Consider the following 24,257-nt stretch of genomic DNA (forward strand, 5'->3'; position numbering starts at 1 on the left):
TCTCCTCCATAAACTTATCGAGTAGAATCTTAAAACCAGATAGATCTTTTGCCCCCACTGCTTCCCTTGGAAGGCTATTCCAAAACTTCACTCCTCTGATGGTTAAAAACCTTTGTCTGATTTCAAGTCTAAACTTCCTGGTGGCCAGTTTATACCCATTTGTTCTTGTGTCCACATTGATGCTGAGCTTAAATCATTCCTCTCCCTCTCCTGTATTTATCCCTCTGATATATTTATAGAGATTATATTATAGAGAGCAATCATATCTCCCCTCAACCTTCTTTTAGTTAGGCTAAACAAGCCAAGCTCCTTAAGTCTCCTTTCATAAGACAAGTTTTCCATTCCTCGGATCATCCTAGTAGCCCTTCTCTGTACCTGCTCCAGTTTGAATTCATCCTTTTTAAACATGGGAGACCAGAACTGCACATAGTATTCTAGGTGAGGTCTCACCAGTGCCTTATATAACAGTACTAAAACCTCCTTATCCCTACTGGAAATGCCTCTCCTGATGCATCCTAAAACCGCATTAGCTTTTTTCACAGCCATATCACATTGGCAGCTCATAGTCATTGTATGATCAACCAATACTCCAAGGTCCTTCTCCTCTTCCGTTACTTCTAATTGATGCGTCCCTAATTTATAACTAAAATTCTTGTTATTAATCCCTAAATGCATAACCTTACACTTCTCACTATTAAATTTCATCTTATTACTATTACTCCAGTTTACAAGGTCATCCAGATCCTCCAGTATAATATCCCGATCCTTCTCCGAATTGGCAATACCTCCCAGCTTTGTATCATCTGCAAACTTTATTAGCACACTCCCACTTTTTGTGCCAAGGTCAGTAATAAAAAGATTAAATAAGATTGGTCCCAAAACCGATCCCTGAGGAACTCCACTGGTAACCTCCCTCCAACCTGACAGTTCGCCTTTCAGAAGGACCCGTTGCAGTCTCCCCTTTAACCAATTCCTTATCCACCTTCTGATGTTCATATTGATCCCCATCTTCTCCAATTTAACTAATAATTCCCCATGTGGCACGGTATCAAATGCCTTACTGAAATCTAGGTAAATTAGATCCACTGCATTTCCTTTATCTAAAAAATCTGTTACTTTTTCAAAAAAGGAGATTAGGTTGGTTTGGCACGATCTACCTTTTGTAAAACCATGTTGTATTTTGTCCCATTTACCATTGACTTCAATGTCCTTAACTAATTTCTCCTTCAAAATTTTTTCCAGGACCTTGCATACTACAGATGTCAAACTAACTGGCCTGTAGTTACCCGGATCACTTTTTTTTCCTTTCTTAAAAATAGGAACTATATTAGCAATTCTCCAATCATTCGGTACTATTCCTGAGTTTACAGATTCATTAAAAATTCTTGCTAATGGGCTTGCAATTTCAGGTGCCAATTCCTTTAATATTCTTGGATGAAGATTATCTGGGCCCCCCGATTTAGTCCCATTAAGCTGTTTCAGTTTCGCTTCTACCTCTGATATGGTAATATCTACCTCTATATCCTTCTTCCCATTTGTCATGCTACCATTATCCCCAAGATCCTCTTTAGCCTTATTAAAGACTGAGGCAAAGTATTTGTTTAGATATTGGGCCATGCCTAGATTATCTTTAACCGCCGCTCCATCCTCAGTGTTAAGCGGCCCCACTTCTTCCTTCTTAGTTTTCTTCTTATTTATATGGCTATAGAACCTTTTACTATTGGTTTTAATTCCCTTTGCAAGGTCCAACTCTACTCGACTTTTAGCCTGTCTCGCTTTATCCCTACATCTTCTGACCTCAATTAGGTAGCTTTCCTTGCTGATCCCTCCCATCTTCCACTCCCTGTATGCTTTCTGCTTCTTCATAATCACCTCTCTAAGATGCTTGCTCATCCAGCTTGGTCTACAACTCCTTCCGATGAATTTTTTCCCCTTTCTTGGGATACAGGCTTCCGATAGCTTCTGCAGTTTTGATTTAAAGTAATCCCAGGCCTCCTCTACCTTTAGATCCATAAGTTCTTCAGTCCAATCCACTTCCCTAACTAATTTCCTTAATTTTTGAAAGTCAGCCCTTTTGAAATCAAAAACCCTAGTTGCAGATTTATTTTTGTTAATCCTTCCATTTAGTTTGAACTGAATTAGCTCATGATCACTTGAGCCAAGATTGTCCCCGACAACCATTTCTTCTATGAGGTCCTCGCTACTCACCAAAATTAAATCTAAAATGGCATCCCCTCTAGTTGGTTCAGCAACTACTTGATGAAGGAATCCATCAGCTATCGCATCTAGGAAAATCTGAGCCCTATTATTACTAGCACTGGTCCTCCAGTCTATATCTGGGAAGTTAAAGTCTCCCATGATCACGCAGTTTCCATTAGTATTTACTTGATTAAAGACATTAAAAAGGGCTCTATCCATATCCAAATTAGATCCCGGAGGTCTATAGCACACCCCAAGAACTATCGTAGGAGAGGCTTTACTAGTTTTCTTCCCCAATGTAATTTTTGCCCAGACGGACTCCGTCTTATCCATTGCATCGCTTCTTATTTCTTTACATTCTACCTCATCATTGATATACAGTGCTACTCCACCCCCTTTACCTTTGTTTCTGTCTTTCCTAAACAGCACATACCCTTCAATACCTGTAGTCCAGTCATGACTACTATTCCACCATGTTTGTTATCCCTATAATATCTGGTTTCACTTCCTGCACCAGTAGCTCTAGTTCCTCCATTTTGTTACCTAGACGCCTCGCATTGGTGTACAAACATCTTAATTTTTGCTGTTTGGACTCGCTCACATTTTGTACCCTATTAGGCACAGTCATTCTACAGCCAGTATAACCTATTAGACTAGTATCCACACCGCCCTCGCTCCTTTATATACATTCTCCTACCCATGGCTGTATCCTTTCTTACTTCATCTTCTTCCCTCTCAATGCTAAAATCTGGCGTGGAGATTTTCTGGACATCTCCCATCCATCTCCCCCCAATTCCTAGTTTAAAGCTCTCTTTATCAGTTGTGCCAGCCTCGATCCTAGAAGTCTATTTCCTTCCCTACTCAGATGAAGTCCATCCCGAGAGAACTGACCTCTGTCCGTGAATGCCTCCCAGTGGCCATACATCCCAAAGCCTTCCTTATAGCACCACTGCCTAAGCCATCTGTTTACAGTCATAATCTTGTCAGACCTTTGTTGCCCTTCTCTAGGAACAGGAAGGATCCTGCTAAAGATCACCTGAGCCTCAATTTCCTTAAGTGTCTTCCCCAGCCTAGCATAGTCTCCCTTGATACTTTCCAGCGAGAATCTGGCTGTATCATTTGTTCCCACATGAAGGATAATTAGGGGATTCTTTCCCGCTCCCTTTAGGATCCTTTTCAATCTCAGGTCTACATCCCGTATCTTAGCACCCGGAAGACAGCACACCCTTCTATTCTAGTTACAGGCCTGTCTATTCTTCTCAATAAAGAGTCCCCGATCACATAGACCTGCCTTTTCCTGGTGACAGTGCTATTCTCCAGTCTCTCCCCTGTTCCCTCTGGCTGCAAGTTCTTTCCATTCCTATTTTCCCTTACAATCCTCTTCAACCCATCCTGTATCCTCCTGGGGCTCATATTTGGTGTAGTCTCCCTTGACTCTTCCCCTTTTTCTATAGGACTAGCCTCTCTTCTCTTCTTCCTTACCCTTCCACCTTCAACAAGTACCTGCTGAGCCCCTTCTTCATTTTCCAACTCTGCAAACCTGTTCCTAAGCTCTATTTCTCCTTCACTAGCCTGTCTTTTTCTCTGCCTGGTTCTTTGAGTCACATGTTTCCACTGACCACTTTCCTCATCCAGTCTCTCCTCAAAATTCCCCAGCCCTGCTTCCATCCGTGAGCCTGAGCTTTTCCCTTCAGATACCTCATATCTTTGCTCCATCATCTGCTCAAACCCCTTCCTAAACTCAACCAGACTTTCCACCTGCATCTCCAAACCTCGGATCTTTTCCTCCATCAGCTCTATCAGACGACATTTCATGCAGAAAAAACTCTTACCGGTTCCCCCCTCCAGGATCATGTACATACCACAGCTTCCACATCCAGTCATCCTTAATGTGTCTTTCACTACAGGAGTCACTCCCACAGCTGCCTCTGTATCTGTCATCTCCTTCCCACCTAAATCCTGTTAATCTGGGAAACACAAGCCACACCAAAAAGACCACACACCCCCCAGCAAAAGCAAACCCCAAACAAGCACCACAAGCCAAACTCCCCTTGCAAACTTCCACTCAAACTCCCCTGTTTAGAGCTCTGTTTGCTAGCTCCTGTGCCGCTGCAGCTGTCTTGAGACCCCAGCCCTGGTTCTAATCTTGAGATGTCTTGACCAGACCATCCAGAGAGAGGGATGCAAATAACATTTTCCCCTCTACCAATTCTAGCTGAATCCCAAAACCACCTGTGATAAAATGAGATCAGACATTAACAGCAACAACAGCTCTGGCTCATCTTAGCTAACACCGTCTCTTTTACCCAAAAGGACAGTTATTTAATCTTTGATACCATCTAAGAGACTGTCAAATCCAGGGGGGGTTCCTTCTAAACCTCTTTCCATCTAAAAGGAAAGGAAACAAGGGGCATCGTTAAAATAAAAGCCTTATTTAGTACTTTACATTTCCAATGTTTAACTGATTTTCCTTCCTTTATCTTTAATAAAAGGTTAAAAGGATTTCTAATGGTGTGTTTGCCATGATACTAAGCAGGCTAAGGTCTCTGTGTACCAAATCATGGACCTTGTTTAATACCGTTTAATGTTGGCTTGTCACTGGGTTATGTTAACACCTTTGGCCCATTTATTCCATCTAAATTAATGTAACAGTGTGCCTGAGTTTCATGCACAAAAGATTGGAAACTTTAACCAACAGTGTCTGTTGGGGCTGCACTTGAGCCCTGCACAATGGCGTATTATTGCCTAGGCCGACAATTTTGCAGGGGCGGCAAATTTATAATAGCAGCATTTTTGTAATCGTGGCATTTTTGCACAAGTCCACTGTCTGTCAGATGCCTGTATCGTCATTTGTTCATATTGTAACTGCGCACCAAACTGAAGCATCAGTGACGCCACAATTCTACCAATCATAGCGTGTATTGAAACCACCAATGATGTCGTGATGCCATTTAGTAAACATACTTGCGACAATCCTAAACGTTAATAATATGACCGGAAGGAAGAAATTAAGTGGTTCTCAGTTAAAAAAAAAATGCTATACAAAAGAAAGAAAAGGAAATGAAATAATAGCAAAAATGCACAAAATAGATTCCTTTGTTGTATCAAGAAAAGGAGTACTTGTGGCACCTTAGAGACTAACAAATTTATTAGAGCATAAGCTTTCGTGAGCTACAGCTTATGCTCTAATAAATTTGTTAGTCTCTAAGGTGCCACAAGTACTCCTTTTCTTTTTGCGAATACAGACTAACACGGTTGCTACTCTGAAATTTGTTGCATCAGTTAGTGCCGTTCACAAGTTCATATGTGGGTGGCAAAATCTGTATCTATTTCAGGGCCTAGGGGCAGCAAAATCATGAATCCGCCACTGGCCCTGCACAAGCTTCTCTCCTTTGTCTTCATCCTCCTGGGGAATAAAAGTAGAGTGACCCACTCTTTTTCTTCGCCACACAGAATCTCAGGTAATAGGACTGCATGGCAATGGGGAAGGAGGGTGAGTCGTGCGATCCACATTGACAGAGCATTTCCAGGAACCACAATCATTGTAAAGTGTTACCGTGCCTCAGTGGGTCACTGAGGATGCCAAATTCAGGACAACCTGCTGAGAAATAGGGGCAGACAGACCCCAGACTGGTGGTTATTCTTCCATAAGATATACCAAGCCAACAATAAAAGTAAACTTCTGTTTCACCACACTGGTTAAAAAGAAGTCAGAAATCCAGTCTCATTAGGCATTATAGGACTCATTTAACCTCCCTCCCCCCACCACTCCCAGACACTAGACTTCATGATGAGTGATTATTTAAAACTAGTTTGATCAAACAAAGGGTCCTTCTAATCCCAAGAGATCAGCCACATAGCCAGGTCAGTATATAACTCAGAGTTTACCCAATAACCCCGCAGTTGCCAATCCTTTAGTAGCTAATGTCCAAAGTTTGGTTTATAAGAAAAAAGAAGAGGAGAGAGTAAAAATGGTCAAAATCATATACATACAAGCATTGCAAAGTTCTTGGATCAGGTTTGTAGCAGTGATGTTTCAGACTGCAGGCTTGTATCTCTGGTAACTTTCAAAAGATTGGAAGGTCCTCAGTCCATTGATTGGAATGCTCCTTTGAGAGATGACTAGTGCCTCCTCATGACCTCCTGAGGTCCCTTCCAACCCTGATATTATATGATTCTATTTAGTTGGGAATTGGTCCTGCTTTGAGCAGGGGGTTGGACTAGATGACCTCCTGAGGTCCCTTCCAACCCTGATATTCTATGATTCTATGATACTGCGGGGCGGGGGGGCATCTAATGGGGAGGACATGTGACCGTGTCTCCCCTGCCCAGTGACATGCCCCCGTCCTGCACCCAGCCTGGAACTGCAGTGCTTTCCCAGCACCAGATTACCTGCGGAGGGGAGGGTCTTTCTGTCCTTCTCTCCCTGCGCCTCCCCCTCACACAATTGGCCACTCTCTCTGGCAACTGGCTGGAGTGTGGGACGGAACTGTTTCTGCCTGAGAAAGCCTGGCTGGGAGGCAACAGCAGCCTGCTCCCTGTCCAGGCTTGGCTGCCGGGAACAGGGGCTGAGCATGCCGGGGGGATGGAGGGGCTTGTGTCCTAAAGTTTTGAAAGGCTATGAAAAGTCAGGACAATTTTTTAAATTGTTTCATTTTTATGAAGGTATGAGGAGAAAGCCCTCAGCAAGCCCAAAGCATGGAGTTTTGCCTCCCCAGAGATGACTGAGGATTTGGAAAACACTAGTATTTTGAAAGTCTGAAACTACCTTCTGATGTATGTTTCAGGTGGGTTCTTAAAGTCACTCTTATGAAAAATAGAGTATGAGAGACCAGCCATTATGACCTCAATCCTGCTCACCATCTGAGCTGAGGTAATTGCCACTAAGAATACACTCTTAATTAATAGGTACAGATACAGAGAATTTGACATCACTGGTTCAAAGGGTAAATGCATCAGAGAGGCAAAAACCATATTCAAATCCCATATAGAAGAAATCTGTCTAATTGGAGGGAATATATTAATTAGTCCTTTCAGAAATCTAGATGCCATTGGGTGAGAGAATATTGTGCAGTCTTGTAAAGATGGATTGTAGCCAAATAGATGATCACGGAACTAATTTGGAGTCCAGCCTGCTTTAGAGAGAACAGATAGCCCAATATGTCAGGAATGGAAGTCTCCAATGGATGACAGTGATGTTGAATAGCCTGCTGTGATAAATGTTTCCATTTTACCTTCTCTATTAATCTAGGGGACACTTTCCTGCTCTGAATCAGAATGTCTTGAACCTCGGCTGAGCAGCTTCTATCCATAGATTTCAACCAACCAGCACCCAAGCTGTTAAATGCAGAGACAGTGGGTTTGGGGGAGGCACTAAACCATGGTTTGTGAAACTATGTTTTAAAGAGGTGGTAGTGTAATGGGTGGTTGAACTGAGATATGCAATAGTTCTGAGACCTATATCTCACACAGCCAAACTGGTGCTGTAAGAACCAGTTGGGCCTTGTCTTATCTTCAGAAGGACTATAGGAATTATTGGAAATGGCAGGAAGAAACGCCTTCAGTGGTTGCCCCAGTGAATCAAGAGAGACCATCTGAGCTGAAGCCTAGACTCATGCCTTTTCAAGAGCAAAACGTGACATTTTGTGTTCTGCTTGGTGGCAGAGATCTTTGAGGGAAACTCTCCACTTCTGAAACACTTGAGTAAAAACTACATCCTGTAGGAGTCCATTTATGCATTGAGGTGGTCCACTAGATTGATTTGTGCTCCTGGTATATGTTGAGCTATAAGATTGATGTGATTCTGAATGCAACGCCCCCATGGAATAACTGTCCTTCGTTGCCCGTTGATGTAATTCATTACTGTAGTGTTGTCTATCAAGACCTGGATGGTTGTTCCCTTTAGCAGAGGCAGAAACAATTTGTGCAGTTGTCTTATCATTCTGAGTTCCAAAACATTAACCTGAGATTGAAAGTCTACATAGGACCATAGTCAGTGAGACTGAAAAAGAGCTAGATATATTCCCCAACCTTTCCTGGAGGTTTCTGTAATCAAAGTTTTGCTGGGAGATGGGGAAATGATGACACCCCTTAACAAACTTTCTGTAAATCCTTCCACCAGAGAAGGGAGAATAGGATTCATGCGGGAACTGACACCTGTTAAATTCATACTGTGTCTGCTTAGTTGAAAGGATGAATTCAGACATCCCTGGAATGATCTCAGATGAAATCTGGCATTCAGTGTTGTGAAATTGCATGAGGCTGTGTTCCCCAGTAATTTGAAACAGACTCCTGCCAAAGTTATTGGATGAAACTGAAGTTCTGGTATGATGTGATGAATCGTGCAAAACCTGTATTGAGGCAAGACCACTTCTGAGGCTCTTGAGCCATAGATTGCTATTATGAACTCCACTGAGTGAGTGGGAATGAACACTGACTTGTGTTTTTGGAGCTTGGGACCCAAGGAAAAATGAGCAAGGAAAAGAATGGAAGATTCATGTACATAGTCTCAGTGACCTAGTGAGAAGATTTTCTTTGAATTAAACAATAATTGAAGTAAGGGTAAATCTGGACTTACTAAGGTAAGTCTCCTTAGATGAGCAGCCACCACAGAGAGAATACACTTGGGGCAGAGGAGTGACCGAAAGGCAGTACTCTGAATTGGTCATGCTCCGCTGCTACTATGAACCATAGGTGCTTTCTGTGAGATGGATGGACACATGAATTAAGTGTCCTGTAAACTGAGAATTATAAACCAATCTGTTGGAGCTAAGGATGGGATTTAGAAGTTTGGGTAACCATGCAAAACTCTGTGCCACTGATGGATTTGTTTCCTGAGGTCCAGAATAGGATGCCAACCTCTCTTTTTCTCTGGAATCAGGAAATATGGAGAGTAGAATCCTTTGCCCGTAAAGATGGGAGGCTCTCACTCTGTCATACCTAGTTGAAGCAGAGTCCACTTGTTGAAGATTCTTATAAAAACGGTTCCTGAAGAAGGGTGGAATGGGAATGGGACAGAGGCAGTGATTTAAACTGGATGACACAGCCTTCTCAGATGACTTACAGGTCCCATTGGTCAACTGTAATTTCAATCCATGCCTCCTTGGGGGGGAAAAAGGCGGAGGTACCAAGTGCTGGAAGCGGGGGGCGGGCAGTAAAGATCCTTATAGATTAGCCAAAACTCTTGACCACAAAGTCAGACTTGCTGCCCTTGGTTAGGTCCAGGATGGGATGTCACCAGTGAGGAAGAAGAGCCTTTCCTCTTATATGAGGGTCTCTTCCTAAAGGGTTCTAGTCAGTCTCTGATGATAGAAGTAGGAAGAGGAGTATTTCTGCCTTGAGGTCATCCGCAGTTTGAATTTGTTTTCTATTCTATGCTGGGATATAAAGGCTAGATATCAGAGGGTTGCTCTTGAATTCTTTAATGTGCAATTCATCTGTTTTTGAACTAAATATGTCATATCCTTCAAAAAGTAGGTCTTTTGTTGATATGAACCTCTTTTGGTCAAACCAGATTCAATCAACCAAGATGCTCTTCTCATTATAATCCACAAAGTCATTGACCTTGCAAGATGTATTTGCAGCATGAAGTGATACTTTTAGTGCTGTCCTGGAGACTTAAGTTCCTCTTTAGATTCTAAAAAACATTAAAATCTCTCTGAGATAGTCCATTGGCTGTTAAAGCCCGTTAATTGGCAATTCTGACCTGTAGAGTATCTGGATCACTTTGGGAGAAAAATATATTCTTCAATCTTTTTGGATCTTTGTACTTTGGGGTCCATTTGGTGGACCAGGTTGTCTGGACTTTTCATTTGCTGCCTATACAACTAAGAAATGGAGCGGGAGATGGAGGAGTATAAAAATAATCCAAATGCCTGGGAAAGGTGCTGCATATCTGCAGTCCATCAATTTAGATGTTGCATCGATAGAAGCTGGCATCTGTCAAGAGCCTTGATGGGATCTAGAATACCCGCATTAATGGGCATTATATGATTTTTCTTGTACCACCTCTAGTGGAATCTCCATGGTATTGGCATTCACTTTAGGAGGTCTTGGAACATTTTGAAGTTGTCCATCACAGATGGAGTTGATGGAACAACAGCTTCGTCTGATGATGAAGAAAAAGCCATATGTGTCACTTGGTCATCTTGTTCAAAATTACCTGTGTCCTCACTCTGCATTTCATGATCCTCTGTGCAAGCAACCTCAGGTTGTGGTAGCTGAACTGTTTTGTGTGAGTTTTCAGTTATGCAAAAGATTTACTTCTAGAATGACCCACACCCTATCACGTTGAGAAATGAGAATGAGGTGTCCAAGCTGGCCAGAATTACATCCCATATTAAGGTATGTGGAGCCAAGGAGGAGGCATCCATGGGTTTGAGATCTGACTGATGAGAGACAGAAGGAATGTAGTGGCTTATGGATCCATTTCACCTCTTATGCCATGAGGGTGGGGGAACAATAGTATGCAGTGCATGGCCCCAGTGGATCCTGCTGGTTAAAGATTCCAGTCTCTCACGCACGGGGGCACACGTGCACCAAGAGTGGGCTCCATATAGAGAGACTCAAAGAAGTTGTAACCAATCACAGCACAAAACAAAAATCAAACTGCCATCCTGACATCATCAGATTCCACACACTGCTCTCAACATATTCTATGAGCGGCTGTGCTCATGCTCGCGCTCTCTCTATTCTATGCTGGGATATAAAGGCTAGATATCAGAGGGTTGCTCTTGAATTCTTTAATGTGCAATTCATCTGTTTTTGAACTAAATATGTCATATCCTTCAAAAAGTAGGTCTTTTGTTGATATGAACCTCTTTTGGTCAAACCAGATTCAATCAACCAAGATGCTCTTCTCATTATAATCCACAAAGTCATTGACCTTGCAAGATGTATTTGCAGCATGAAGTGATACTTTTAGTGCTGTCCTGGAGACTTAAGTTCCTCTTTAGATTCTAAAAAACATTAAAATCTCTCTGAGATAGTCCATTGGCTGTTAAAGCCCGTTAATTGGCAATTCTGACCTGTAGAGTATCTGGATCACTTTGGGAGAAAAATATATTCCAGGGCCTTTAGCAACAGAGAGAATGTGGATTGTTGTAGCAACAGAGAGAGCGCGAGCATGAGCACAGCCGCTCATAGAATATGTTGAGAGCAGTGTGTGGAATCTGATGATGTCAGGATGGCAGTTTGATTTTTGTTTTGTGCTGTGATTGGTTACAACTTCTTTGAGTCTCTCTATATGGAGCCCACTCTTGGTGCACATGTGCCCCCGTGCGTGAGAGACTGGAATCTTTAACCAGCAGGATCCACTGGGGCCATGCACTGCATACTATTGTTCCCCCACCCTCATGGCATAAGAGGTGAAATGGATCCATAAGCCACTACTCAGGTGATAAATTAGCAGTTCCTGGAGAAAGACTTCTGTTAGACACACACGGTGATGAATAGTAAAACTCCTTTTTAGGATGTGCTTTTCCCTGTGGAGTGGTAGGAAGTGATGTGATGACATCATCATAGTTGGGATCCTAGGTGCTAGTACTGTTCTGAATTTAGAAACTACAGAAAGGGGCAAAATCTCCAGCAAACAAAACTCAGGCTCCGGAGAGACCCTTGGATGAGGTAAAAGGTAGCAGGACAGATGGAATCACAGGATGTAAACTAGCTGCTGATGTTTGGGGCAAAACCCTTATTGAGGCAGAAGTGGCATGTGGTGCAGACTTAGCTGCAGTAATCATGTTGGCATCCAAAGCTTTAAGAGTTAATAGCTTGTTCTTTGACAATACCCGGAAGAGAGACCAGGGCTGAGCTCCAGACTTTGAATGGTGCTCTTTCCTCACATGGGCAGTAGGGGTTGCTGACTGATCCAAGGGAATCTGTACCACAGTTTTAGAGGCCTTTTTCTGTCGTCTCTTTGATCCCAGGGAACCTGGGTAACCTCTCGGCTAGCTGGGGCACTTGCTGTCTGTGTTTTCAAAGAGTGAATAGTACGCTCAGAAGCAGGAAGAGTTTGAGTCACATGCTCCCTTCATAGACTTCCCCAACAAAAACTACTTGAAACATACCTCTGGGCAAAGACACTGGGGAAAGGACTTGAAAACTGTGCACTTCCTGGGCATATGTCCTTCCCCTAAACAAAACAAATAAGCAAGCAGTCTTTTGATGTGACCATCATTCAGCAGTATAGCCACATCACTTGGCAGGCAGGTTATCGGGGGACTTCAAGTCAGCTATTCCGGTGGTGGTTTGGTACTGGACCACCCAGAAATTAAACTAATTACACTCCTGGTGTGGGCGGGGTAGGTGTGCATGTGTTGTTTTTGTCAGTGGGCTAACTAGTAGAAATAAAGCAATGATAACAACTACAACTAACAAAGTTAACAACTAAGTAACAAAGACAGAAGAAATAGAGGGATATGGAGGTTGTTCCATCTCACAGTAGGAAGGAATGTAGTGGCTTATGGATCCATTTCACCTCTTATGCCATGAGGGTGGGGGAACAATAGTATGCAGTGCATGGCCCCAGTGGATCCTGCTGGTTAAAGATTCCAGTCTCTCACGCACGGGGGCACACGTGCACCAAGAGTGGGCTCCATATAGAGAGACTCAAAGAAGTTGTAACCAATCACAGCACAAAACAAAAATCAAACTGCCATCCTGACATCATCAGATTCCACACACTGCTCTCAACATATTCTATGAGCGGCTGTGCTCATGCTCGCGCTCTCTCTGTTGCTACAACAATCCACATTCTCTCTGTTGCTAAAGGCCCTGGATAATCAATTTTTTTCCCGCTTCCTCCCCCAAGAAATACTTCGGGGGTGGGAGGGGGGTGTTTTCGAAAAATAAATCCATGTAAACTGTCCAGTAGAAACATGCACAAGTTACACTGACGGAGTGTTTGAAACCTAATTGTCCATTCATGCAAGATATATCGTACTCACACATGCGACTATAAGGACCCAGCACATATCCCTATATTCCTGAACCTGCCAGCACCTCTCCAAGTACAAACCAGTGCCTGCTGCTGAATGATGGAGGAAAAAATATTGGGTAAGGAAACAGATTTTCAGCTTCCACAGTTTATTGCTGCTGAGGGGTTATGATAGACATTAGAAAAATATGCTAATAACATGACAAAAATACCTTGTCTGCTATTTATATGAAAGCAAGAGTGTGCTAGATGCTTCATAGATAAAATAAGAAGATAAATCCTTAGATTACAAGCGTTTATAATCTGAGGGCCAGATTGTGCCTGGGATGCTCCAATGAGGCACAAGGTGCTGGGAGGGTGCAAGAAGTCACCCCTCTTTCACCTGTATACAAAGGTGCAGAGTTGGCCAGGTACACAAGGTGAGGAAAGTATGCTTCACTTCTTGGGTCAGACTCACTAACCTTCCCTTGAAGTCAGTGGGACTATTTGTGAGAATACATTCTATTCACATGGGTAAGGGTCTCTAGAGGATCAGGCTCTTGGTCTCAATCGCAGAACAGCTGTTGTTTTAATGTTAGTGTATTCTCTGCAAAAATAGCTCAACTGCCCAGGAATGAAATATGCTAAACTGTGTAATTTAGTTACCTTGGTAACATCTGTAAGAAACTATCAGTGCTAAAATGCTTTTTTTTTTCTTGGTTCTTTTATGGTAATTCATATTTATATTTACATGGCAAAAGTTGGTTTATAGTCGTACTTCTGATCATTCTCCCCTAGACATAGATTTTTATTCTTAAAGGGAAAGATAAAAATGTATAACTGTATTATTTACTGTAGGCATTTGACTTTATACGAGAGAGAAGAGTTTACTATATAGTAATTGAGTCATTTGTAGGTGCTGCTAAAGTTACGTTGATAATACGTGTATCATTGTTTTAATGTCAGTGCTTACGTACAATTGTTAATTCTCAGGGATTTTTCAGTAGTTAAGTAATAAAGAGCTGTTTACATTTAATACATTTTTCTGTCCTCTGTTGCCAGTTATCCCAATATACTTGTGTTAACCAAGAAGCTTCTCAATCTTACTTTGTTTGGACTTTCCATAAATAAAGTTATAATTCTGTATTTCTATCTTATTTTTGAGCATAAGACCATTTGAGAAGAGTTGTAAACATTATTCTTTATCTAAAATAATGTGTATCTTGGATTAGGCACTGTACTAGAAGATATATGGATTCCTATTCCATAGTGTGATAAAACAGCCTGTCTGTTTCTACAGTCGCAAGTATAGTTTTCAACGTTTTATTTTATTATGCACTGTACGGATGTGTCTGGTCAAAGGCTATCATGTATAGTATATTCCTTTAATAGATTTAGACCTTTATTAGGGGTCAACTCCTGTTTGCTGTACTAATTCCCCAGGGGTCCCACTGAAGCCTTCGATTTGGCCCAGGTATTAATTTAGAGGTGGTTCCAATATACATGTATTGATTTGGTGACTAGAAGATGCGATATGTCCATCTAACAGTTTTGTACCTAGGACTTTTAAATTTCCTACGTTCGTTTATTATTTATAAAACAAACACCTAGTACAGCATTTGTAAATTTGCTATTGCAGCTGTTGCTTGTAAAGTATTCTGTTATGTGAGAAGATGATGTTTCCTTAAACTAAAGCAGTGGTGGGCAACCTGTGGCCTGTGGGCTGCATGCGGCCCATCAGGGTAATCTGATTGTGGGCCGCAAGACATTTTGCTGACGTTGACCATCCACAGGAGCCGTCCCCACTACAGCTTCCACTGGGTGCGGTTCTCTGTTCCCAGCCAATGGGAACTGTGGGAAATGGCGCCTGCAGGCGAAGGGGTCACAGGGACGTGCTGGCCGCCACTTCCAGATTTCATGGGAGGAGACCAGATTTCATGGTCCGTGACGCATTTTCCATGGCCGTGAATTTGGTAGGGCCCTAGTTATTGATAAACAGTCTTGTGGAGCCTGGGGGAAGAGCATGCACTATTAGCAAACCAGAGAAAGTGACTACACAAAAGTCTGACACCTTTTCCTAAATTGCATAGTACATTGCTGTTCAAGGAACCCAGTTGATTCCAATGGTACTGTTTATGGAATAAGGCATTGAAAGCACAGGTGACAGAATCTGGCTCTGAAAGACTAGAGGAAAAATATATTTTTATTTTCAGTTATAACAGTCTTAAAGTTACTTGTAACAACAACATTCAAAAATTTCAGATGAAAATCTGACTTTCTCTTAGTCTTTTATTGTAATTTTTATTATTTCAATTATGATTGATGTATAGTTTGAGAACAACTGAGCCATGGTCTTTCTACCGGGAATCAACTTTCCCAGCATAATGTCCAATGCCAGCAATGCATGCACAAAGCCAGGGAACTAAGGAATATTTATATTACGCTACTTATGACAGAATTTTTTTTATTTTTTTTAAATTAACTTGTGCTGCTATTTAAACACTTAGTCCCTAGTAAAATATTTTCCACCCCCTTGAAAACTGAGAGCCAGATTCTGCCCCCTCAGCACCTTCAACTACGTTGACTTAAACAAATGTGATGTTACAGTGATAGACTTGGTTAAAACAGCCTAAATGAATGGATGCATGCCTAGCTGGACAAGAGCAGAATTTGCTCCTAAAAAGCCAGTATGACACTAGTTTTTAGGTGCACAATTGCACTAGTGTGTCAGCCCAGATCTTTCCCCTTAACTTTGACTATCATTCCATAGATTTATTTCCCAAGCTTAATTTTACTTGAAGACTATTTTGTTTTATGGCACAAATGCATTGGATGCTAGATGTGATTCAAACAGTTTTAATTTTGCTATGCAAAAAACTGTGAAGCCATAAATTCTGTTTGATCTGGTATAGAGATAAAAATGGTGGCATGTTACTGAACATATGTATTTTTTTCATAGATGATTCAGCTGCAGAGAGTTTTAATGGCAATGAGACCGTGGGGCACAGTTCCAATGCTTCAGGTGGAATACACTGCAGGGAGATGGCAGAAACCAACAGTAATGGCAAAACAGATCTGGAGCAGGATGAGCAGCCTCTGAACCTGAGTGACAGTCCCCTCTCTGCTCAGCTGACTTCAGAATACAGACTAGATGATCACAACAGTAATGGAAAGAACAAATACAAGAACCTCCTAATTTCTGATCTCAAGATGGAAAGAGAAGCAAGAGAAAATGGAAGCAAGGTAAGATGCTTCCACATTCTCCAGATGTAAAATGTATAGCTTAGAAAAGGACACCCAAAGGTTATTGCCAGTTGAGCATTTAATGAAATTTGTACAATATGTGTCGCATTGTTACTTAGATACTGTATACAAACTTGCATGCACTAGTTTATGTATACAGTATATACATATGTCATGTTTATACACTGACAAAAATAGTGTGGCTCCCTTTCAAGAACAGATGTTATAAGGTATTTTTATAAACTGTCTGAGCTATCCGTCTATAGGCCATCCTATCTCATGTACTGTATGTCCATAGAATGAATCAGTTTAAATGTACAATGCCTAAGCCCCTGTGGATTATTGCATGGAAATCACCAATATTTGAAAAGAACTGGATTTGGTTCCTTCCTGATTGTTTATGTATTATACAGCCACCCAACTTGAATTGAAAGTGACAGGTTTGCTCTATGAAGCTGGAATTGCCTGAGGTCTTTTCTCTGTGGTCTCCATTTATGGGCAGGAGAAAAGTAAGGTGGTTAGGTTGTGGATAAAGACAGATCCTACACATTAGATAGCTAGCTTGCTAGGAAGGCATTTTTCATGAATGTGCATTCTAAGGAAGATGAAGAGATGGTCTATTTAATATAAATTTTCCATTGATTTGCTCTACTCCTATTGGTGACAAGTCCTGCTTTTTATCTGACACTCCCAATTGGATTAGCACCTTCTAAAATTCAATTATTGCTATTATAATACTGGATCAAAATGCTATTAATGCTGATCACTAACCTTCAGTAAAAGGCTATAAATTAGCCTGGCAATACAGGTGTACTTTGAACTCCTACATTTTCTTGCAGGGCTTTGTAATGGGAGTGGTGTGGAAAACCTTTTTCTAGATGTGTTCAGAGATGGGCCATAGTTCTGTCCAGAGGACAATTCTGTTTCACTGTAACTTCTGAAGTTTTGAAATTTGTTGTTCTGCATTAGAATGGAAACAAAACCTTTTGAATGGTTTCAGAGTAGCAGCCGTGTTAGTCTGTATTCGCAAAAAGAAAAGGAGTACTTGTGGCACCTTAGAGACTAACAAATTTATTTGAGCATAAGCTTTCGTGAGCTACAGCTCACTTCATCGGATGCATCCGATGAAGTGAGCTGTAGCTCACGAAAGCTTATGCTCTAATAAATTTGTTAGTCTCTAAGGTGCCACAAGTACTCCTTTTCTTTTTGCGAAAACCTTTTGAATGTTTCTTGAAAACCAAATTGTGATGGAATTGAAACGTGTACTTTTCGATTCTGGAGGGAGGAACACTGACTGCAGTCTAGAGCCTGGGAGTTAGGAGGCTGACAGGGGAATCCAGGTTCAAATCTCTGATCCTCTCAACCAGAAAGAATAGGGATTTGAACCTGGGTTTCCCACATCCCAGGCTAGTTCCCTAATCATAGGTAGAGTGTGAGTGTTTCTCTTTTTTTTTTTTTTTGTAACCAGTGAGCCCTGGACCCAAAAAATATTCCTGATAAAAGTTTAGTAGAAATTGATGTCTCTGCAAAGTGTTTTTTCTTCAATGAATTTTATTTTATCAAAAATCTTCTGACTAACTCTATGTCTTAGTGTTATATATATTCTAGTGCTGAAATTACTCAACACTTCTACCAATGCACAGTAAATCCTAAACTGGCTAAATGTAAGCAGTGTCTTCACTTGCTCCAGGGAATATTGTTGCAATGATCCCTTTACAAGGCAGTCACCCAGATATTGATAGACACATAGGCTCTTTTGCCCGAGGTACACTGCTGCTACTGCCAGTACTTTTGCAAATACACAAATAAGCTGGGAGAAGGAGGAAGGGAAGAAGGTCTTTAAGGTGGAACTAATTTATAGTTATGGCAAGAATATGGCCCCAAATGCAATCAGAACTATAGCACCATAGTATATTCTCAAACAAAAAAAAGTTTCTAAAAAGGGTTAACATTGTATGTGTGTGTCAGTGAATTCCTGCTAACACACAAACCAGTATTACACTTTATTTACTTTAGTTCTATACTTTAACAATATTAAGCGATCCAGTCAGTTGCCTACAGCCATATAACCTTTCATATCACTCACTACCATCCTACCCCATTTCTTGACATACATTTTCCCCCTGGTTGTGGCCTGGAATGGAAAAATGTTAATGTTATTTAACATTGACATAACATTAACACCTACTGTTAATTTTTATATATTGTTTATTACACATGTACTGCAGATTTCAAAAGGAATTTAGTCCCTGGATAGAGTAAGTGGTGTCAGAGTTTTCCCATAGTGTGTTGTGTTGGTGGAGTAAAAGAGTATGCTTATGAATGAATTCTATTCTTAATTATATTGAAAAATAAAGTATTTTAAAAAACATGTATAAAAGCAATAACAAAGTACTATAGTGCAATTGTACTGGTGTAAAACCTGACACCTGTTGTCAACACTCTCTCTCTTACACACACATTCACTTGTTCACACACACAAGTAATTACCTGTATTTAAATTAAAGTATTTTACCTTTAAATAACATCTCTTATGCTAAAGATGGTCAAAACGTTTTGCATTGATCAAAAAGGTCCTGAACATTCAACTCCCAATTAGATCGGAGGATGCGCATCACCTCCCAGGACTCTGCTCCAAAAGAAGATTCCACATATTGCTGAGCAGTTTAAAGTTGATGAATGCATTGGGTTAGATTGCCAGCTGCACAATGGCAAAATCCATTAGCCATAGCGGAGAGATGCTGCCACGAAGAAGCTAGCTGCAGTTCTTTGTTTCTGCGGCCAGTTCTTCTTTGGCCCTGGTATAGTTTATACAGTAAGTGTTGTCAGTTGTTGGTAGTGTGTGTGTTCTCTGTGTGCTGTGTGGCTCTGTGCAGATAGCTGATGCAGTAGACCTCAATCGAACTGCCCAAGAAGACCACAGACTTGGTTCAGTAGCGAAGGCATTCGGCCAGGTTTATTGTCGAGGTATTCCATAGACTCTAAAGGAGCATGAACACATGTATGCCTGTTACAGTGGACCAGATCATTTCCCCCTCAGCCAGAAAGACACTCCTCTTTTATACACTGATACAAATGAGTTATGTATTGCCCCTCTGACATGGTTAGTTACTACCCTTTACATGTTTGTTCAATCAAAACATCTCTATCCATCACCTTGTCATCCTGACCTTCTGTCAAGTTTCCTTCCCCACTCTGAACTCTAGGGTACAGATGTGGGGACCTGCGTGAAAGACCCCCTAAGCTTATTCTTACCAGCTTAGGTTAAAAACTTCCCCAAGGTACAAACTTTGCCTTGTCCTTGAACCATATGCTGCCACCACCAAGCATTTTAAACAAAGAAAAGGGAAAGAGCCCACTTGGAGATGTCTTCCCCCAAAATATCCCACAAGCCCTCCACCCCCTTTCCTGGGGAAGGCTTGATAAGAATCCTCACCAATTTGTACAGGTGAACACAGACCCAAACCCTTGGATCTTAAGAACAATGAAAAATCCATCAGGTTCTTAAAAGAAGAATTTTAATTAAAGAAAAGGTAAAAGAATCACCTCTAAAATCATGATGGTAAATACCTTACAGCATAATCAGATTCAAAACATAGAGAATCCCTCTAGCCAAAACGTTAAGTTACAAAAAGACACAAAAACAAAAATATACATTCCATCCAGCACATCTTATTTTACCAGCCATTAAACAAAAGGAAATCTAACACATGTTCTAGCTATATTACTTACTAACTTAACAGGTTGTAAGGCTGCATTCCTGATCTGTTCCCGGCAAAAGCATCACACAGACAGACGGAACCCTTTGTCCCCCCCCCCACTCCAGATTCGAAAGTATCTTGTCCCCTCATTGGTCATTTTGGGGCAGGTGCCAGCGAGGTTACCGTAGCTTCTTAACCCTTTAAAGGTGAAATGATTTAGCCTCTGGCCAGGAGGGATTTCATAGCACTGTATACAGAAAGGTGGTTACCCTTCCCTTTATATTTATGACACCTTCTCTTTAGGAGGGGCCAGTGTGTTTCTATATCATCTTCGGGGAGTGTGTTTACACCATATCCTTGTATCGGGGTGCTCTGGTACTATTCTTCTGGAATGTGTTTAGGTAGGAAGAATCCCATGCACTGCTACAGGCTGGGGACTGACCGGTTAAGCAGCAGTCCTGCAGAAAAGGACCTGGGATAACAGTGGATGAGAAGCTGGATATGAGTCAGCAGCGTCACCTTGTTGCCCAGAAGGCCACTGGCATATTGGGCTGTATTAGCAGGAGCATTGCTAGCAGATCATGGGAAGTGATTATTCCCCTCTGTTCGGCATTGGTGAGGCCACACCTGGTTTTGGGCCCCCCACTACAGAAGGGATGTGGACAAATTGGGGAAAGTCCAGTGGAAGGCAATGAAAATGATTATGGGGCTGGGGCACATGACTTATGAGGAGAGGCTGAGGGAACTAGGCTTGTTTAGTCTGCAGAAGAGAAGAGTGAGGGGGGATTTGATAGCAACCTTCAACTACCTGAAGGGGGGTTCCAAAGAGGCTGGAGCTAGGCTGTTCTCAGTGGTTGCAGATGAAAGAACAAGAAGCAATGGTCTCAAGTTGCAGTGGGGGAGGTCTAGGTGGGATATTAGGAAACACTATTTCACTAGGAGGGTGGTGAAGCACTGGAATGGGTTACCTAGGGTGGTGGTGGAATCTCCTTCCTTAGAGGTTTTTAAGGCCCAGCTTGACATAACCCTGGCTGGGATGATTTAGTTGGTGTTGGTCCTGCTTTGACTAGGGGATTGGACTAGATGACCTCCTGAGGTCTCTTCCAATCCTAATATTCTATGATTCTATAAATACTTAGTGCCTAGGAGTGCTTGTGTTTTTGCAATGCCAGCCCTGTTCTAGCCAAGTTCATGTGTCGGATAGTGAACATGCAAGCAGGCATCTGCTTTGTAACAGGGCCTGACTTTTGCTCATAGCTCGATTCTTGCTAACTTTGCTTTAACTCAGCAGGACCTGACTTTAGTTCAGGCCTTATACCAGGTCCCTTATACCAGGCCTCATGGAAGCCATTGTATACTCTTAATTATTTGTGTTGCCCTTCTCCGTACCTTTTCCAATTCTAATGTATCTTTTTTGAGATGGGGTGACCAGAACTGTACATACTATTCAAGGTGTAAGTGGCATCATGATATTTTGTGTCTGATTATCTATCCCTTTCTTAAAGGTTTCTAACATTCTATTAGCTTTTTGATTCCTACTGCACATTGAGGGGATGTTTTCAGAGAACTATCCATGATGATTCCAAGATCACTTTCATGAATGGCAAAAGATAATTTAGACTCCATCATATTGTATGTTAGTTGGGATTATGTTTTTCCAGTGTTCGTTACTTTACACTTAGCAACATTGAATTTCATCTGCCATTATGTTGTCCAGTCACCCGGTTTTGTGAGACCCCTTTGTAACTTTTTGCAGTCAGCTTTGGCCTTAACTAGCTTGAATAATTTTGTATTGTCTGCATATTTTGCCATCTCACTGTTCACCCCCTTTTCCAGGTCACTTATGAATATGTTGAACATCACTGGTCTCTGTACAGAAGCTTGGGGAATCCTGCTATTTACCTCTCCCCATTGTGAAAATTGACCATTTATTCTTACCCTTTGTTTCCTATCTTTTAACCACAAAAACAACAAGGAGTCCGGTGGCACCTTAAAGACTAACAGTTAGTCCTCCTTGTTTTTGTGGATACAGACTAATAACATGGCTACCCCCTGATATCTTTTAACCAGTTACCAATCCATGAGAGAACCTTCCCTTTATCCTATGGCTCTTACTTTACTTATGAGCCTTTGGTGAGGACCTTGTCAAAGGCTTTCTGAAAGTCTAAGTACACTATATCACCTTTTGTCCACATGTTTGTTGATCTCCTCAAAGAATTCTAATAGATTGGTGAGGCATGATTTCTCTTTATAAAACCCATCTTGACTCTTCCCCAACATATTGTGTTCATCTTTGTGTCTGATAGTTCTATTATTTACTTAATTTCAACCAAATTGCCTGATACTGAAGTTAGACTTACTGGCCTATAATTACCATGATCACTTCTGGAGCCTTTTTAAAGAATTGGCGTTACATTAGCTGCCCTCCAGTTATCTGGTACAGAGGTTGATTTAAGCGATAGGTTACATACAGTAGTTAGTAGTTCTGCAATATCATATTTAAGTCCCTTCAAAACTCTTGTGTGAATACCATCTGGTCCTGGTGACTTATTACTCTTTAATTTATCAGTTTGCTCTAAAACTTCCTCTACTGCCACCTCAATCAGTACAGTTCCTCAGATTTGTTACCTAAATAGAAAGGCTTGGGTGTGGGAATCTAGCTCATATCCCCTGCAATGTGGACTGATGCAAAGAATTCATTGAACTTTTCTGCAACATCCTTGTCTTCCTTGGGAGTTGCTCTAATCTATGTGGCTGGCTATCCCACCACAGGGGCCATCCACTAACAAAAAATAGCCAGAGTGAAGTAATGCCCTGGCCATCCTCCTAGTGCCCGAATGTGCACTGCATGTGGAGGTGGAATAGAAATCATCTGCGGATTCCCCCATGCCTGTGCAATCCCCACATAGGAAGAGTGGCACGAAGGTATTAGACTGCAGCTGAGACTCTGACCCTGGCTCTTCCCAACATATAAAAAGATCAGTTTTAATCAGACCTGAGCAATGGCATCATTTACAATTATGAATATTGTTGAAAAAATGTGATTCCATTCAGAACCCCCCTGACTGTTTCCTAGCTATGTATGAGAAAAATCAGGTTTAATGTTCGAGTATCAAATTTATATAAATTTCTTATCCATTTTAATAACGTTCCCTTAATAAATTTAAGAGCCATGTGGGAGATGAGAGTTGAGAAAAGTTATATTAAAAGACAATGGGGAAATACTTGGTTTCCAATGTATAAAATAGTGATAGGGATGTAATTCAAACAGTTAAATGTGTACATAAAGTAATTATGCAGTTAAGGCCATGTGTAAATCCTTGCAGGATTGAGGTTTTATTCTGGAGCACCTAGATTCCTGATTAATCATGATGAATGTTGTATTGTTATCTTCTGTTAGACTGTAAGCTCCTTTTTGGAAGAACTTTTGGGTGTACAAATCTTTATTTCTACCACATCATTTATTGAAATATAGTAAACCATTTCTCTTTTTTTATGATGTTTTTCCCTCATCTGCACTATGATAAGATTAGATTGACACTATATGGAAAAATATTTCTTTTATTTAGAATATCAGAAATCACAGTTATATAGTTTTGTCACTCTTAGTCAGAGGAGTTAGAGATGATTGATTATATTTATAATAGATTAGAACATCTGGCCAATATTGTGAAATGCATTATAATTAGCTCATATGTTTAGACAGTTAAATTAGATGGACAAGTACATAATTTTTTTCCTTTCATAAAAAATAAGGGGCAGAGCAATAAACAAGGGATTTTTTACTTTTTACATCCTATGACTTTTCACTTTAATTATATTATATCTTTCTGATGTGCACATCATTGGCATTTCTGCTTGCACTACAAAAATATGGAGCTTTATCATAACGTCTCTAAAAGGAAGAACTTGTTTCCAGTTTCATCTTTAAAACTGTTGTCTTATTGTGGTCATATCTTGGCTGCTGGCTTTCCAGTATCCATTGTAATGGTGATTCATGACATTATTAATTGAGAACTGCCTGATGAATAAATGGGTGCTGCATCATGCTCAGGGCCCTATGCCCATTGAAGTCAGTGGAATTGCTTCCCTGGACTCCTGTGGATGCTGGATCAGACCCTACATATGGTAAAAGTCATGCTCAGCACGATCTACAATACGTGGTAGCTGGTTCAACAGTCATGGGCCCTCTATCATTA

General features: G+C 41.2%; 1 protein-coding gene across 6 annotated transcripts in view; it reads left to right on the top strand.

Annotated features, from left to right (window-relative positions):
* NOL4 (nucleolar protein 4) overlaps positions 1–24,257 on the top strand; it is a 268,955-nt gene that overhangs the window by 149,049 nt on the left and 95,649 nt on the right. For all 6 annotated transcript variants that reach the window (XM_038392935.2, XM_038392933.2, XM_038392936.2 and 3 more), the window contains one exon: positions 16,074–16,357. In XM_038392935.2, coding sequence (XP_038248863.1) covers positions 16,074–16,357 — 284 coding nt within the window. The remainder of the gene's footprint in view (positions 1–16,073; positions 16,358–24,257) is intronic.

The sequence above is a fragment of the Dermochelys coriacea genome, chromosome 2, assembly GCF_009764565.3.
Source record: "Dermochelys coriacea isolate rDerCor1 chromosome 2, rDerCor1.pri.v4, whole genome shotgun sequence".
Classification (NCBI taxonomy): Eukaryota; Metazoa; Chordata; order Testudines; family Dermochelyidae; genus Dermochelys; species Dermochelys coriacea.